Source organism: Tarenaya hassleriana, unplaced genomic scaffold (genome assembly GCF_000463585.1).
Source record: "Tarenaya hassleriana unplaced genomic scaffold, ASM46358v1 Cleome16, whole genome shotgun sequence".
In the NCBI taxonomy this organism is placed as follows: domain Eukaryota; kingdom Viridiplantae; phylum Streptophyta; class Magnoliopsida; order Brassicales; family Cleomaceae; genus Tarenaya; species Tarenaya hassleriana.
Window position 1 is genome coordinate 2,701,362 of NW_010965019.1, and position 13,415 is coordinate 2,714,776.

The 13,415-nt window shown below is 39.1% G+C and overlaps 3 protein-coding genes across 3 annotated transcripts in view; 2 read left to right on the top strand and 1 right to left on the bottom strand.

Annotated features, from left to right (window-relative positions):
* Window positions 1-6: 6 nt before the first annotated feature.
* Window positions 7-3,577, top strand: LOC104809612 (pentatricopeptide repeat-containing protein At2g31400, chloroplastic-like). The gene is made up of 4 exons (XM_010535654.2): window positions 7-2,128; window positions 2,473-2,689; window positions 2,888-3,072; window positions 3,182-3,577. Exons 1-4 carry the CDS (start codon window positions 156-158, stop codon window positions 3,465-3,467), a joined length of 2,661 nt encoding a protein of 886 aa, XP_010533956.1. The 5' UTR covers window positions 7-155; the 3' UTR covers window positions 3,468-3,577.
* Window positions 3,578-4,053: 476 nt separating this feature from the next.
* LOC104809613 (serine/threonine-protein kinase SRK2A) lies at window positions 4,054-7,052 on the bottom strand. The gene is made up of 9 exons (XM_010535655.2): window positions 6,545-7,052; window positions 6,229-6,303; window positions 6,008-6,109; window positions 5,736-5,789; window positions 5,538-5,630; window positions 5,343-5,435; window positions 4,905-5,009; window positions 4,708-4,806; window positions 4,054-4,627 (listed from the first exon to the last, which is right to left on the bottom strand). The coding sequence occupies exons 1-9, from the start codon at window positions 6,662-6,664 to the stop codon at window positions 4,295-4,297; spliced, it is 1,074 nt and encodes a 357-aa protein (XP_010533957.1). The 5' UTR covers window positions 6,665-7,052; the 3' UTR covers window positions 4,054-4,294.
* A 1,478-nt stretch (window positions 7,053-8,530) lies between these two features.
* The window catches only part of LOC104809614 (transmembrane 9 superfamily member 1), a 5,692-nt gene continuing 807 nt past the window's right edge, over window positions 8,531-13,415 (top strand). Inside the window, 12 exon segments of the mRNA XM_010535656.2 lie at window positions 8,531-8,864; window positions 10,417-10,609; window positions 10,705-10,809; window positions 11,222-11,239; window positions 11,341-11,438; window positions 11,527-11,679; window positions 11,835-11,969; window positions 12,094-12,260; window positions 12,371-12,465; window positions 12,557-12,930; window positions 13,325-13,411; window positions 13,414-13,415. The exon segment at window positions 13,414-13,415 is cut by the window's right edge and continues 203 nt beyond it. Of these exon segments, the coding sequence (XP_010533958.1) occupies window positions 8,766-8,864; window positions 10,417-10,609; window positions 10,705-10,809; window positions 11,222-11,239; window positions 11,341-11,438; window positions 11,527-11,679; window positions 11,835-11,969; window positions 12,094-12,260; window positions 12,371-12,465; window positions 12,557-12,930; window positions 13,325-13,411; window positions 13,414-13,415 (1,526 nt within the window). The 5' untranslated portion in view covers window positions 8,531-8,765.

Consider the following 13,415-nt stretch of genomic DNA (forward strand, 5'->3'; position numbering starts at 1 on the left):
GCTCCCTCATCCGCCGCCGCCGGCGATCGTCTCCTCTGCTGGAAAACTCCAACGTGGTTAGAAGACTCTATATCTCTCGCTCTCCCCCAAAAGTTTCGGCTTTGACGCACACACAAACACACCTGAAGTATACATCTCTTGCTTAAGCTCCTTCAATGGCGTCTACGCCTCCGCACTGCTCGATCACTGCCACAAAACCCTACCAGAACCACCAGTACCCTCAGAACCATCGCCAGAGCCGTCAACCCAAATACCACCACCGTCCATGGGCCCCGCAGCGGTTCTCTCCCTCGCCGAGCGGCGGTGGAAGCGGCGCCGCTGTACCAGCTCCCCCTTCTTGTCCGCTCTCGCAGATGCCGACCCTTTTCCCCGCTTTGTCTCCCCTGAAAACTCCGAAATCGGATTTGTCTCCGGCCTTCTCGGGTCGTCGACCGACCCGGTTCGTCTCCAAGATGCACTTTGGGCGACCCAAAACCACCATGGCCACTCGACACAGCTCTGCCGCGGAAGATGCTCTCCAGCACGCTATTCAATTCGCCGGAGACGATAAAGGGCTTGAGAATCTGCTCTCGAGCTTCGAGTCCAAGCTCTGTGGCTCTGATGACTACACTTTTATACTCCGTGAGCTCGGGAACCAAGGTGAGTGTGAGAAAGCTGTTCGCTTTTACGAGTTCGCCATTAAACGAGAGAGGAAGAAGACTGAACTAGGGAAGTTATCAAGCGCCATGATAAGTACTCTTGGTAGATTAGGTAAAGTGCGCATTGCAAAGAGAGTTTTCGAAACTGCATTGGCTGATGGGTATGGAAACACGGTTTATGCTTTCTCGGCTCTAATTAGCGCTTATGGTCGAAGTGGGTATCACGAGGAAGCAATTGGGGTCTTCAATTCCATGGAAAACTATGGTTTGAGGCCAAATCTAGTTACCTACAATGCTGTGATCGATGCGTGTGGAAAAGGTGGGGTGGAGTTTAAGCGTGTAGTGGAGTTTTTCGATCAAATGCTGAGAAACAGGGTGCAACCCGACAGAATAACTTTCAATTCTTTGTTGGCAGTTTGCGGCCGAAACGGGCTGTGGGAGGCAGCGAGGAATTTGTTTGACGAGATGTCAAATAGAGGGGTTGAACAGGATATTTTTACCTATAATACACTTTTGGATGCAATTTGCAAAGGTGGACAGATGGATTTGGCTTTTAATATCATGTCACAGATGCCCAGGAAGAATATCATGCCTAACGTTGTCACTTATAGCACTGTAATTGATGGCTATGCTAAGGTTGGTAGATTCGATGAAGCTCTTAACTTGGTTGGTGAGATGAGGTTTCTCGGTATTGCGTTGGATAGGGTTTCATACAATACACTACTCTCAGTCTATGCTAAACTCGGTAAATTTGAAGAGGCCTTGGATGTTCTTAAAGAAATGGAATTTGTTGGGATTAGGAAAGATGTTGTCACTTATAATGCTCTTCTTGGAGGCTATGGGAAACAAGGAGAGTATGACAAAGTGAAAAATGCTTTCGAGGAGATGAAATGGGAGGGTCTGTCGCCTAATTTACTGACTTATTCAACCTTGATTGATGTGTATTCAAAAGGGGGCTTGTACAAAGAGGCAATGGAGGTGTTTAGGGAATTTAAGAGTGTAGGTTTAAAAGCTGATGTTGTGCTGTACAGTGCTTTGATTGATGCTTTGTGCAAGAACGGGTTGGTGGAATCTGCCGTTTCTTTGCTGGATGAGATGACAAAGGAAGGAATTAAACCAAATGTTGTAACTTACAACTCTATAATTGATGCCTTTGGTCGGTCCACACCCGCAGAATGTTTGGCTGATGGTGGATCCAATGGCTTAGATGTTGAATCTTCCTCTTCTGCATCTCTTTCTTCATATTCCTCCGATCTGTTCACTCTCTCATTAGGAAAAGATGACTCTCGAAGCGAGTTGACTGAAAGAGAGGATAACAGGATTATAAAGATTTTTGGGCGGTTAGCTGCCGAGGGAAATAATCGGGTGAAGAAAGACTGTAAGGAGAGTAGGCAGGAGTTCTTCTGTATTTTGGAAGTTTTCCATAAAATGCATGAGCTGGAAATAAAGCCAAATGTCGTGACTTTCTCTGCCATCCTGAATGCTTGCAGGTTTGACCCCCTTTGGATCCTCCCATGGAATTCAGCTAGTTGCATTAATATTTGTGTGCCAATTGTTAGGGTCGTCACAAATTGATCTCCTTTGCATGATCGGATATTTTAACTAGTAAGAAAATGAGTTTATCGTGGGCTTACTCATTTCAAGTGCTTGTTGGTAATATCATAGGTATATATAGTGTGTCAAGGTTATAGATATGGAGCTTCAAGGTCCAACCTTTTGATGGGTTCGCTTTACATGAGGCAGTGGTAACTCTGTATGCTTTTTGTTTGGCTCCATACGGAATTGTGACTGAATGGCTGATGATTCTTCCTGTATATTATGATTGTTGATGTAGCCGCTGCTACTCATTTGAAGATGCTTCAATGCTGCTAGAGGAGCTCCGGCTGTTTGATGATCAAGTCTACGGAGTTGCTCATGGTCTTCTTATGGGCTACCGAGAAAACGTGTGGGTCCAAGCTCAGACCTTGTTCGACCAAGTAAAGGCCATGGATTCATCAACTGCGTCTGCCTTTTACAACGCTCTAACCGACATGCTTTGGCACTTTGGTCAGGTAAGCATTCTCTGCTTCTCATAGTCCATGCATGAGCTCATTTTTTCAATTCCTTGAATGTGTAAAGGGCTAAATTTTGATAAATGGAGTTTGGAATTGACGACCTCTCTGCATGAACAGTGGAAAGGCTTAAACTTTGTCAACCTCTCTGCATGAACAGTGGAAAAAGGCTTAATCTTTATCAACGTTTTCTCACAGAGACAAGGGGCGCAACTGGTGGTGCATGAGGCGAGACGGAGGCAAGTTTGGGAGAATGTCTGGTCTGAATCTTGCTTGGACTTGCACTTGATGTCATCTGGAGCGGCTTGTGCCATGGTCCATGCATGGCTTCTAAACATACGCTCCGTTGTTTACGAAGGCCACGAGTTACCGAAACTCTTGAGGTATACTCTAAAAACTCGTCCCCTTAACCGTTCATTCTTTTTTTATTGGTGTAGAAAAATCCAACTCGGTGAAATGAAATTCTTGGTTTGGATGCTTTCGATTTCGCAGCATATTAACAGGTTGGGGAAAACACAGCAAGGTGGTTGGGGACGGGACGTTAAAGAGAACGGTGGAGGGGCTTTTGAACGGGATGGGTGCACCGTTCCATGTGGCTAAGTGTAACGTTGGGCGGTTCATTTCGAGCGGCTCGGTCGTGGCTGGTTGGCTGAGAGAGACAGGGACACTTAAGGTTCTTGTCCTTGAGGACGACAGAACTCATCCTCGTATCACAATTAGTACAACCTCCACATCAACACTCCCAACCTCTTTCTCTTTGCAACCTCTTCCTTCCTAGTTTTTTTTTTTAAACAATTTTGATGACTCTTTTGCCCTTTTGTTCCTAATGAATGTGGTGCCTGTAATATATATATATATACACACGTCAATGCAAGTTAAATTTTTTTACTTGGATAAAATTAAATTTCCAGATGGAAAATTCACTCAGAAGTAGAAGAAAAGGAAATCTCTCTCAAATATAAAATAAGCAAGAAGTAAAACATAATTTTTTTTAGTAGATGGTTTTTATAACAAATTTAAAGTAAAAAAATGTTTTTAAACAATTTTTATAATTAATGTTTTTTTTCAAAATTAATAGTTGATGATTTTTATAATAAATTTTAAATAGAAGTTTTTTTTATGATAATTGAAGGTTTTTTAGGTTTATTTCTATATGTTTTTAGAAATAAATAAATAAATATGAATTGAATAAAAAATAAATAAAAAAAACAATTTTTCTTTTAAAAAAATTAACATTTGAATAATAAAATCGAACATTAACTAAAAATCGAAGTAAATTTAATATAAAAATAAAATAGTTTTAAAATTTTAAAATGGAATCAATCAAACTTGAATATAATCGGAGGAGCCAGAAACGGGAAACGTTACCCTCACAAAAATCACACATTTTTCTAATATACAAAAAAAATCTGTTCCAACATAAAGATGGAAGACAGACCATTTGTTCGTCTACTTCTATTTTCACAAAAGACACTCCAAAACAAATCCCCAAACAAATAAGACTTTCATGTAATACATCACAAGATGGGAAAAAAACTCAGAAGACAGCTCTGAAGAAGACAACCAACCGAAGCCTCTCTTTTACTTCTTAAATCACCGAACTGTTTAACTGACACGAACTTCTCCACTTGCATGTACCTCCTTCACCGTCTTATCGTATTCATCTTCATCGTCCTCCTCCTCCTCCTCCTCCTCTTCCGCATCTTCCTCCTTTCCCTCGGAACCTTCCTCTCCTCCCCACCCAAATCCCCCGATGGACCGCGAGACCGGAGGAGGGACTTTTGCTTCCTCCACGATTTTCATTATCTCTTCCACGCTTTGAAGCGAGAATGTCGGGTTTTCTTTGCTGTAGTATGCAGCTTGAGCTGTCTCCGCTAGTTCCCTCGGAAGGTTCTTCAGAAACCACGGGTGCTTCTTGATCTCCGCAATGGCGATCCTCTGCAAAGGAAAAGTTAATACCGAAAACAATGATTCCTTTCATTAGTTTTCCAAACAAACATCATCGTATAGATGATTACCTTTGTTGGGTTGGCCACAAATATGCGAGAAAGGAGATGCTTGCAGTCTTGGGTTACATGGACGTAGTCTGGAATCTTGTATTGTACAGCCATTATTCTCTGTGACAAGACAAACCAACCAATCGGTAGTTCAGATTTCAGCATATCGTGTCGAAAAATCAATGAAAGGGAAGAATAAGTTTAAAAAAGAACCCCACTTGAATCGTTTTTCTGAAGTTTTTGGGGTCCTCCTGGTCTTCAAATGGATATGCCCCAACCAGCATGACATAAAGGGTCACACCGCAAGACCATACATCAGCCATCTGGAAGAAAAAATGTCGAAAATTGTACAAGTATGTAACAAAGAAGAGATATCACTGATCTGGTTAAGTATTTCGATAAATTTCATTTCTAAGGTCTTTAGTCCACAAATTCCTAGGGATTATTTGACAAACATGGAAGAGAACAAGTTCCTCAATCTCGTAACACCATCATAGGTACCCATAGGCCTGGTTTCGTTTATCAAAATCATAAACGAGTCAAATCAAAAGCCTTCAGATTCTCCTCAGAAGCATAAAGAAAGGGCATTTTAATCTAGTAAATATCTAAGGAGCAAAAGCAGAACAGATCCAAGGCTCAGATATTGATAAGATTACCTTTCCATCATATTCCCGACGTGAAAGGACTTCAGGTGCAATATAAGCCGGAGTGCCAACAGTTGATTTTGGCCTTGAGTGCAGCAAAGAGGACTACCAAGGAAATAAAAGCCGATCAAATGAAAGCACTTTAAAGAGATGACACTCAAAAAAACTTCTATACTTTCTAAAAAATGCTCGAAACAAATCATGAACCTTAGAATAACCAAAATCACAGATTTTCAGACGTGGAGCAGGACTTCCATCCAAGAGGGTATTCTCTAACTTCAAATCTCTGTGGCAAATTTGCTGCAAAACGTTAAAGAATTCGATTGTGATAACAGGATGGATAAATGAAGAAAAATCATGTTTCTAGGGATTCCGTGACATTCTTAAGTCAATGTATTTCCTTACCATTGCATGGCAATAGCTGACTCCTGATATGAGCTGCTGGAAAAAGTACCTTGCCTGATAGAAAGAAAAGGGATGAGAAACAATGAAATGCATGTTCCATTTAGATGTAAAACACATGAAAGGTCGATTATGTTTCACATGCATCGTCCATGACATCAAATATTGGAAGGTCTAAATGTGTTCCCGATTTACTGTCTTCTTAAAGCATTTGAAGACCGTGAGAAAAATGAAAGCCGGCCTAAAAGAATAAAGTAACCAAATGCAAAGCTCACCTCATCTTCACTGAATCTCCCGGCACTGCATATACGCTCAAAAAGCTCACCACCGGCAGCATATTCCATAACAATGGCAAGATGGGTCGGTGTCAAAACCACCTGTAAAATCCAGAAAACCGCCGTAAGCAAGAAGATTAGAAGTTGCCAAATTCAACTAAGCCCTTTCATCACATCTAAAACACAAGTCAAACTTAGGTTTACAAAACACATGCATGTACCTCCTTAAACCGAATTATATTCGGATGGCGAAGTGATCTGTGATTTATGATTTCTCTAGCTACATTCTCATCAATCTGCACATCAAAACAAAACAAAGCCGGAAAACATCTGCCATCAGACACTACATCCTCGGATCTGCGACAACTGAACTCCAAAAAAGCAAAGATAACACTGTTAAAAACACGAAATCTATAAGTTTCCAATGCCCAGATGAACCAATAGTTTGCACTCCATGACACAACAGCAACAAGGACCAAAATATATCCAATATCACAACACATATACACATGCATATACAGGAAAGTGATTCCAGACCTTTGGGCCACGCTCGATGTACTTCATGGCAACGAGTTCCTTTGTGTTTTTTATCCTCATGAGCCTCGCCACACCGAAATTCCCAGCACCTATGTCCTTGACCAGCTCGTACTTCTCCATTTTCTCACAGAAAAATTCGACAACCCTAAAAATCTCCACAACCCAGACGACCAAAGACCCAAATTTTCCTAATTCTCTGCAAATTCAACTTCGATTCACGCCCAACGACTCAAGCCCACACCCATTTCACGCAAAATCCTTAAAAAAAAAACAAACCGGAAAAACAAAATCCAAACAATCAAAGTCACAGAAACGATTCGGAGATTCTACAGCTTCCGAAAATAGTAGAAGAGGGGAAAAAATTGAGAAATTAGGAGGAAGGTAAGAGAAGAGATTGAAGAGATTTGAAGGCAAAGGGAAGAAATCGTCCTTTTAGGATTTTAGATTTTGATCTCTCTCCTTTTTTTTTTCCTCTGGACTTTTTTTTTGGGCTATAATAATGGTGATGAGAATGAAGAATCTCCCTCTCTCACGCTGCCTCATTTTTTCAACCTTTATTTTTTGTTTTTTTATTAAGAAAGATAAAAGTGGGACCCACAGGTTCCAATTGCATTCATTCCATTCCCCATGTGTTTTAGTTTGCTTCGTTGCTCGTTCCAGTGTCGTTGTCCGAACGGAATATGTTTCCCCGTCTAATACTCGTAGGACTCGCAGGGCTCTAAAATGGATTCCGATCTATATTTTTTTGAATTTGATTTAGAAAATTTGAAGTGAAAAAAAAATAGGTTGAATGAACTGATCCACAAGACAATTTTTTTTAAAAAAATTTAATATTTTTTAATATTTTTTTATAAAAATGTATTTGTAATAGATATTTAGTTGGTTTTGTTTAAAATTTTTACTTTCGTCCATATTCTCATAAATTACTCTATTTAAAAGCTTTTAGTGATATGGGATCGAAAATATGTAAATGAAAAGAGATATATTCATACCATAAAATATGTAATATCGTATTTGTTTCTATTTGAGTGATTTACATATTTTTATATATTTTTGGAGTCAAAACTGTCTTTTCATTCATTATACGATGTGTTATCCAACATCATAAGAATCATACACTTAAATAATCTTGAATAAAAACAATTTCAAAAATTGGACTAAATTGGTGTACTTGCTTTACTTAATTTTTCCACGCGCGTTGTACACATTCTAAAGATCAAAAAAATTTTGAGCTAAACATTTGGAGTTTCATTGATCTAAATTTAATTTGAATTCGAATATTATTAATACTATTATTTTTTTAAAAAAGCATTTTTTATTTTTCCATTTATTTACGTCCAATTATCTTTATTAAAAGACATATATTAAAATAAAATTTATTTTACAACAATGGTGACTTAGTAGGGATAAACGTTTTCATATTTCGTTCCAATGTCGAATTCTTTTTTTAAACGGTTTATTTATTTCTATAAAAATTGTATGAAAGTAGAATCAACGGTTAGTTACCAAGTCCCATGTTCCTGCAGCGGGTGAGAGAAAAAAATACAATTTAATTATAACAAGATTATCTTTCGGTTCAGGATTAATATAATTAGACTGAAAATCTAATAAAACTATCTGAATATAAAAAAAAATTAATTGGTTCGGTTTTAATGCCAGTTGGATTGGAAAAAATTCTATTATATTGAATACCAAATAAATTTTGAATCAATAATTCAGATTTAGATTAGGAATTTCTGGGAATTGTTTATTTGGTTATATAAGATTGTACTAGACCAAATATATATAGTGGACCAAGATATATAATTTTATCCGTAGCTCTAAACCGGGAACGAATAAATAATCCGGTCCATATAAATATGGGCCTACAGTACTTATAATGGGCTATTTCATAATGTGGACCGCAAACTTAGGCCTATTAAATTAGAACGCATGACTTGAAAACGCTAACGCTATCGCGTTTTGTTGTTACCGCGAAGACTACGGAGCGAGAAGAGTACCAAAGATTTCTGATTCTCTGCTAAGTGTTCTCTCTCTCTCTCTCTCTCTCTCTCTCTCTCTCTCTCTCTGCAGAGGACAAGAGAGGGGTAATATCCATGCTGCGACGATCGAATCGCCGAGACGAGTCATTGGTCTAGCATTTTCTCCGCCACCGTCGCTGTCATCTCCGTCGTCGTCGTGTTCTTTCTCCTCCAGATCTGATTCTCCGCCGGACTCCGCCATGGCGTCTTCCTCCGCCGTCGGATCGCTCCTCTCGGTTTTCTCTGCCGTTTTCTTCTTTCTCCTTGCCCCCGCTCTCGCGTCCGAGTCAGATCACAAGGTTAGGTTCGGATCTCTTGTGGTCTACTGTTATGCTTTTGTTGTGTTGGTGTGGTCTTTGAATCGAGCTCTTTTTTGTTACATCTCGTGATTTGCATGATGTCTATGGTTGGATTTGTTCTGGATCTATTCGTATTCTTCGGTGTTGGGGCTTCGAGGTTTCTACCATTTGCTTCTTCATTGCTATTCTTGATAGTATTGTCTCGTTATCTTGACATTATAGACTAGGTTTTGCTGTGTGAAGATTTACATTGAATTTGAGTCTTTAAGGTGCGTTTGCTTGACATTTTCGTCAATTCGATGTGGAGACTACTTGGATCAGTGCTAATGTGTTTGCCTTTTTGGGCATAATTTCCATTGGATGTTTCATGTGCCCGTTTGACATATGGGATTTTGTGGAGATCATTTGCTCATTCAACTTTTGTGCTGCATACTTGGGAGCACTGGGAATGGATTCCATGTTCGATTTCTTGTCAGGCTATTTTAGATTTTTAGATCTTAGTGGCATAAGAGATAAGATCCCAAAATGTTTCTAATTTTCCCTAGATTGTGACTGCATGGTAAAATGTTGAAGTCAGAGTCTGATTGTGGTCTATTTGCCATCAAAATTATTTCTATCTTTTTTTCTCATAGTCGACATTTTGAGATCTTGGGTGGTATGATTTTTCTTTCTTTCTGCCTTTCTTTTCAGGAGATTTTATTTTCAAGTTTACTCTTACTAGTTTTATTTAGCCTCCGTAAAGTATCTAACAGCTAAATGCCATGTCAAATTTAACATTTATCTTACAAAACGATAGATAAAGGGAATCGTAGCAATCTGGTAGTCTAATGAGAAGAATTTAGACTTTGTGTCTATATTTTCGGGGATTTGAAAGCAAGGTGAAATGCTTCGTAATGATTAAATTATTCCTTTTAACGGAAAATCTCTCATAATTTAACTTTCGCACCGGTTAAGTTGTTGCTACTGCTGTTGTAACCTAGAGATTACAGGTTCAGAGTCATGGAAGCAGCCTCTTGTAGAAATATTCTGCAAGATAAGGTTTGCCTACAATACCCATGTGGTGGGACCCTTCCCAGGACCCCGGCTCAACAGGATGCTTTGTGCACGGAGTTACCCTACCCTTTATATATATATATATGGTGTCTACTACCCTTGAAATGATTAGATCCAATCTTTTATTTTTAATGTCCGAAATGTAGCAGCAGCAGAACAGATAAAGTTTCTTATTTGTTTTTCTATTCTTAAACGCTGCTAGGAAGTTTTTAACTGTTTGTATGAACTGTCAAATTTCCCACTTTCTTACAAAGAGAAGGGGATTGAAGCTCACTTCCATATTGTGTATGCATATTTACTGATTTGCCTACTCTACGCTGTGCACAGATGCCACAGAATATCATTTGAAATGCGCTGCAATGTACATCTAGGCTTAATTTTTCATTCCGGAATCGTTACTTGATTGTTTCTTTTCTGCTTGTCTTAGTCCAATAAGCTTTGCTTTTGCTTTCATTTTATTTTCACAACTCCTGAAATTTATATCCCTATATTTTTCCAGTATCAAGCCAGTGAGCGGGTTGCCCTTTGGGTGAACAAAGTTGGCCCTTATAACAACCCACAAGAAACGTATAACTACTACAGTCTTCCATTTTGCCACGCATCTGGAAATGGTGTTCACAAATGGGGTGGTCTTGGTGAGGTTCTTGGTGGAAACGAGCTTATTGACAGCGAGATTGACATTAAGTTCTTGGGTATGTTGGAGTTTCATGCATTGTCACGTTTTTCTTGTGAGTATCCTTGCTGTGCTAGAGTTGACTCACATTTTTTTTTCTGATTTTCCTGCCAGAAAATGTCGACAGAAAAGTGATCTGTCAACTGGAACTCACTCAAGCAAATGTCAAGCAGTTTAAAGATGCCATTGAAAATAGTTATTGGTTTGAATTCTTCATGGGTATGCATTCTACTAACTTATACATGTGGCGGATGGATTGTCAAGATGTATGGTTTTGAAAAAGAACCTGTTGAATATTATTTGAAAGCTTTTATGCATTTAAAGGAAAGTCGGTCATAATTAACATAATAATATTACATGAATTTTGGAAGCATTTTGACATGCTTTTAAGACTTGGCTTTAGGTTTCATGTTTCTTCATTCAAGTCTGAAGTTCGCTGTCGTTATCTCCTTTATTGTGTCAACTTTACTTGTGACGTTGGAAAATGTAGGAGACTAAGGGGTGTATATAGTATCTATTTTTCACATTATTGGAGTTGAGTCCAAGCCTTCATAGACTGCTAACATGTCCTTTTGTGTCGTCTTCACCCCTCTGATGTACACTGCCTTTCATTTGCTGGATGCAAGATCAGATGATCTGCCATTGTGGGGTATGCTCTTGTATATATATATACTGAGAACCTCAAAAAATCTATCATTTTCTATTTCATCTTTAGACTAATTTTTTCGAGCTATCGTATTGTTGTTCTAGGTTTTGTGGGTGAGCTGCATCCTGACAAAAACAGTGATAACGGAAAGCATGTCCTTTACACGCATAAAAATATCGTTGTGAAATACAACAAAGACCAGGTCAGTAGTTTCTCATTCTTAATGCCATATTATGAAATTTAGGTTACTACTTGTTATAATGATGTTTTCTCTTATTATTTACTTGTAGATCATTCATGTTAATCTCACTCAAGATAATCCAAGGCCATTGGAACCGGGGAGGAAACTTGACTTGACGTACTCCATGAAATGGGTTTCGACAAATGTCACGTTTGCTCGTCGTTTTGATGTTTATCTGGACTATCCTTTCTTTGAGCACCAGGTAAATCCTGAGTATGCTATGGCATTTTATTTTCTCATCCTTCTCATGTTTGGTATTCAGAAAATGCTTCTTCTTTTTTTCCTTGATGAATGGAATCAGTGTCAAATGTCAAGATGCTTCATCGATCTCTATAAAGAGTTCCTTTCCGTGTGCAGATCCATTGGTTCTCCATTTTCAACTCATTCATGATGGTTATTTTCCTCACTGGTCTGGTATCGATGATATTAATGAGAACTCTCAGAAATGATTATGCAAAATATGCTCGGGAAGATGATGATTTGGAGAGCTTGGTGATGTCTTCTCTGCCTTTTACATCTCATAGCTGCAGAAATTTTTTCAGCTTGTCAAATGCTATTTATTTATTTTAAGTGAGTATAATTCATTTCTGACAGTCATTATTATGTGGAAGCACAGGAACGGGATGTAAGCGAAGAATCTGGTTGGAAACTTGTGCATGGGGATGTGTTCCGTCCACCCCGTTGTCTGTCTCTCCTCTCAGCTGTTGTTGGAACTGGTGCCCAGTTGGCATTGCTGGTTCTTCTTGTCATTTTATTGGCAATTGTTGGTACACTCTATGTTGGGTATGTTATTCAGCTCTGAGTTTCTCTTGCTGGTGAATTTTGTCGATTTTCCGGTTTGAATTTCTTTCTCACGTCACGGACTGATTATTATTGTGTTTGTTTTTGTTTAGGAGAGGAGCAATTGTCACAACTTTCATAGTTTGCTATGCTCTGACTTCCTTTGTCTCTGGTTACGTGAGTGGTGGGATGTACTCAAGAAATGGGGGTACACATTTTTTTACTATGGTTTCATCTAAAAGCTCGATGATTGTACTTTCCGAGGATTGTCTAAGTTTGTTCATTGTTGGGGTTTTCAGGTAAACACTGGATCAAGTGCATGATTCTCACAGCCTCTCTCTTCCCATTTATGTGCTTTGGGATCGGCTTTGTCCTCAACACAATCGCCATATTCTACCGATCCCTTGCGGCTATTCCCTTCGGGACAATGGTGGTTGTTTTTGTCATATGGGGTTTTATTTCATTCCCTCTAGCGCTCCTCGGAACAGTCGTCGGAAGAAACCGGAGCGGTGCTCCAAACAACCCGTGCCGTGTGAAAACAATCCCGCGCCCAATTCCCGAGAAAAAGTGGTACCTGGCACCATCGGTGGTCTCAATGATGGGAGGCCTACTTCCATTTGGCAGCATCTTCATCGAGATGTACTTCGTCTTCACTTCCTTCTGGAATTACAAGGTAAGCTTTTGTACTGCTTTCACGCGAGTTGCTGTTCTTTTTTAAGGTCTGACAACTAAAACCACAGTGATGAGTAGGGTGGCCATTTCAGTTTGGGTTTGGCTCAGTTTTAGAAACTCTATACCCATTCGGATTTTATGTTAGATTGAGTTCCATTCGGGTTTAGTTTTTTAATGATGGAAATACTTATTTTCAAAAGAAAATTTATGATTTTTTGGGTATTTTTGTATTCGATTTGGGTTCGGTTCGGTTGTAGTTTCGTGTTATTCCGTTTGGATCGTCTGATTTATGAATAAGTGAATAACCAAACTGAATGACCACCCCTTGTGATGAGTGTAAGATTTGCTAGTTCTGATGTTTATTTGTTGATGTTTTTTTTTATCGGGATCAAAAGGTTTACTACGTTTACGGGTTCATGCTGCTGGTGTTTCTGATTCTCGTCGTCGTAACGGTTTGCGTGACGATAGTGGGGACATACTTCCTGC

Excerpts from the sequence above, each read along its gene's own strand:
- LOC104809612 (XM_010535654.2), top strand. The coding sequence starts at position 156 with ATGGCGTCTACGCCTCCGCACTGCTCGATCACTGCCACAAAACCCTAC. Across the intron at positions 2,129-2,472 it reads GCCATCCTGAATGCTTGCAG|CCGCTGCTACTCATTTGAAG; the intron begins GTTTGACCCCCT and ends TTGTTGATGTAG. Across the intron at positions 3,073-3,181 it reads GAGTTACCGAAACTCTTGAG|CATATTAACAGGTTGGGGAA; the intron begins GTATACTCTAAA and ends TCGATTTCGCAG.
- LOC104809613 (XM_010535655.2), bottom strand. The coding sequence starts at position 6,664 with ATGGAGAAGTACGAGCTGGTCAAGGACATAGGTGCTGGGAATTTCGGT. Across the intron at positions 5,790-6,007 it reads GGAGATTCAGTGAAGATGAG|GCAAGGTACTTTTTCCAGCA; the intron begins GTGAGCTTTGCA and ends TCTTTCTATCAG. Across the intron at positions 5,010-5,342 it reads GTCGGGAATATGATGGAAAG|ATGGCTGATGTATGGTCTTG; the intron begins GTAATCTTATCA and ends TTTTTCTTCCAG.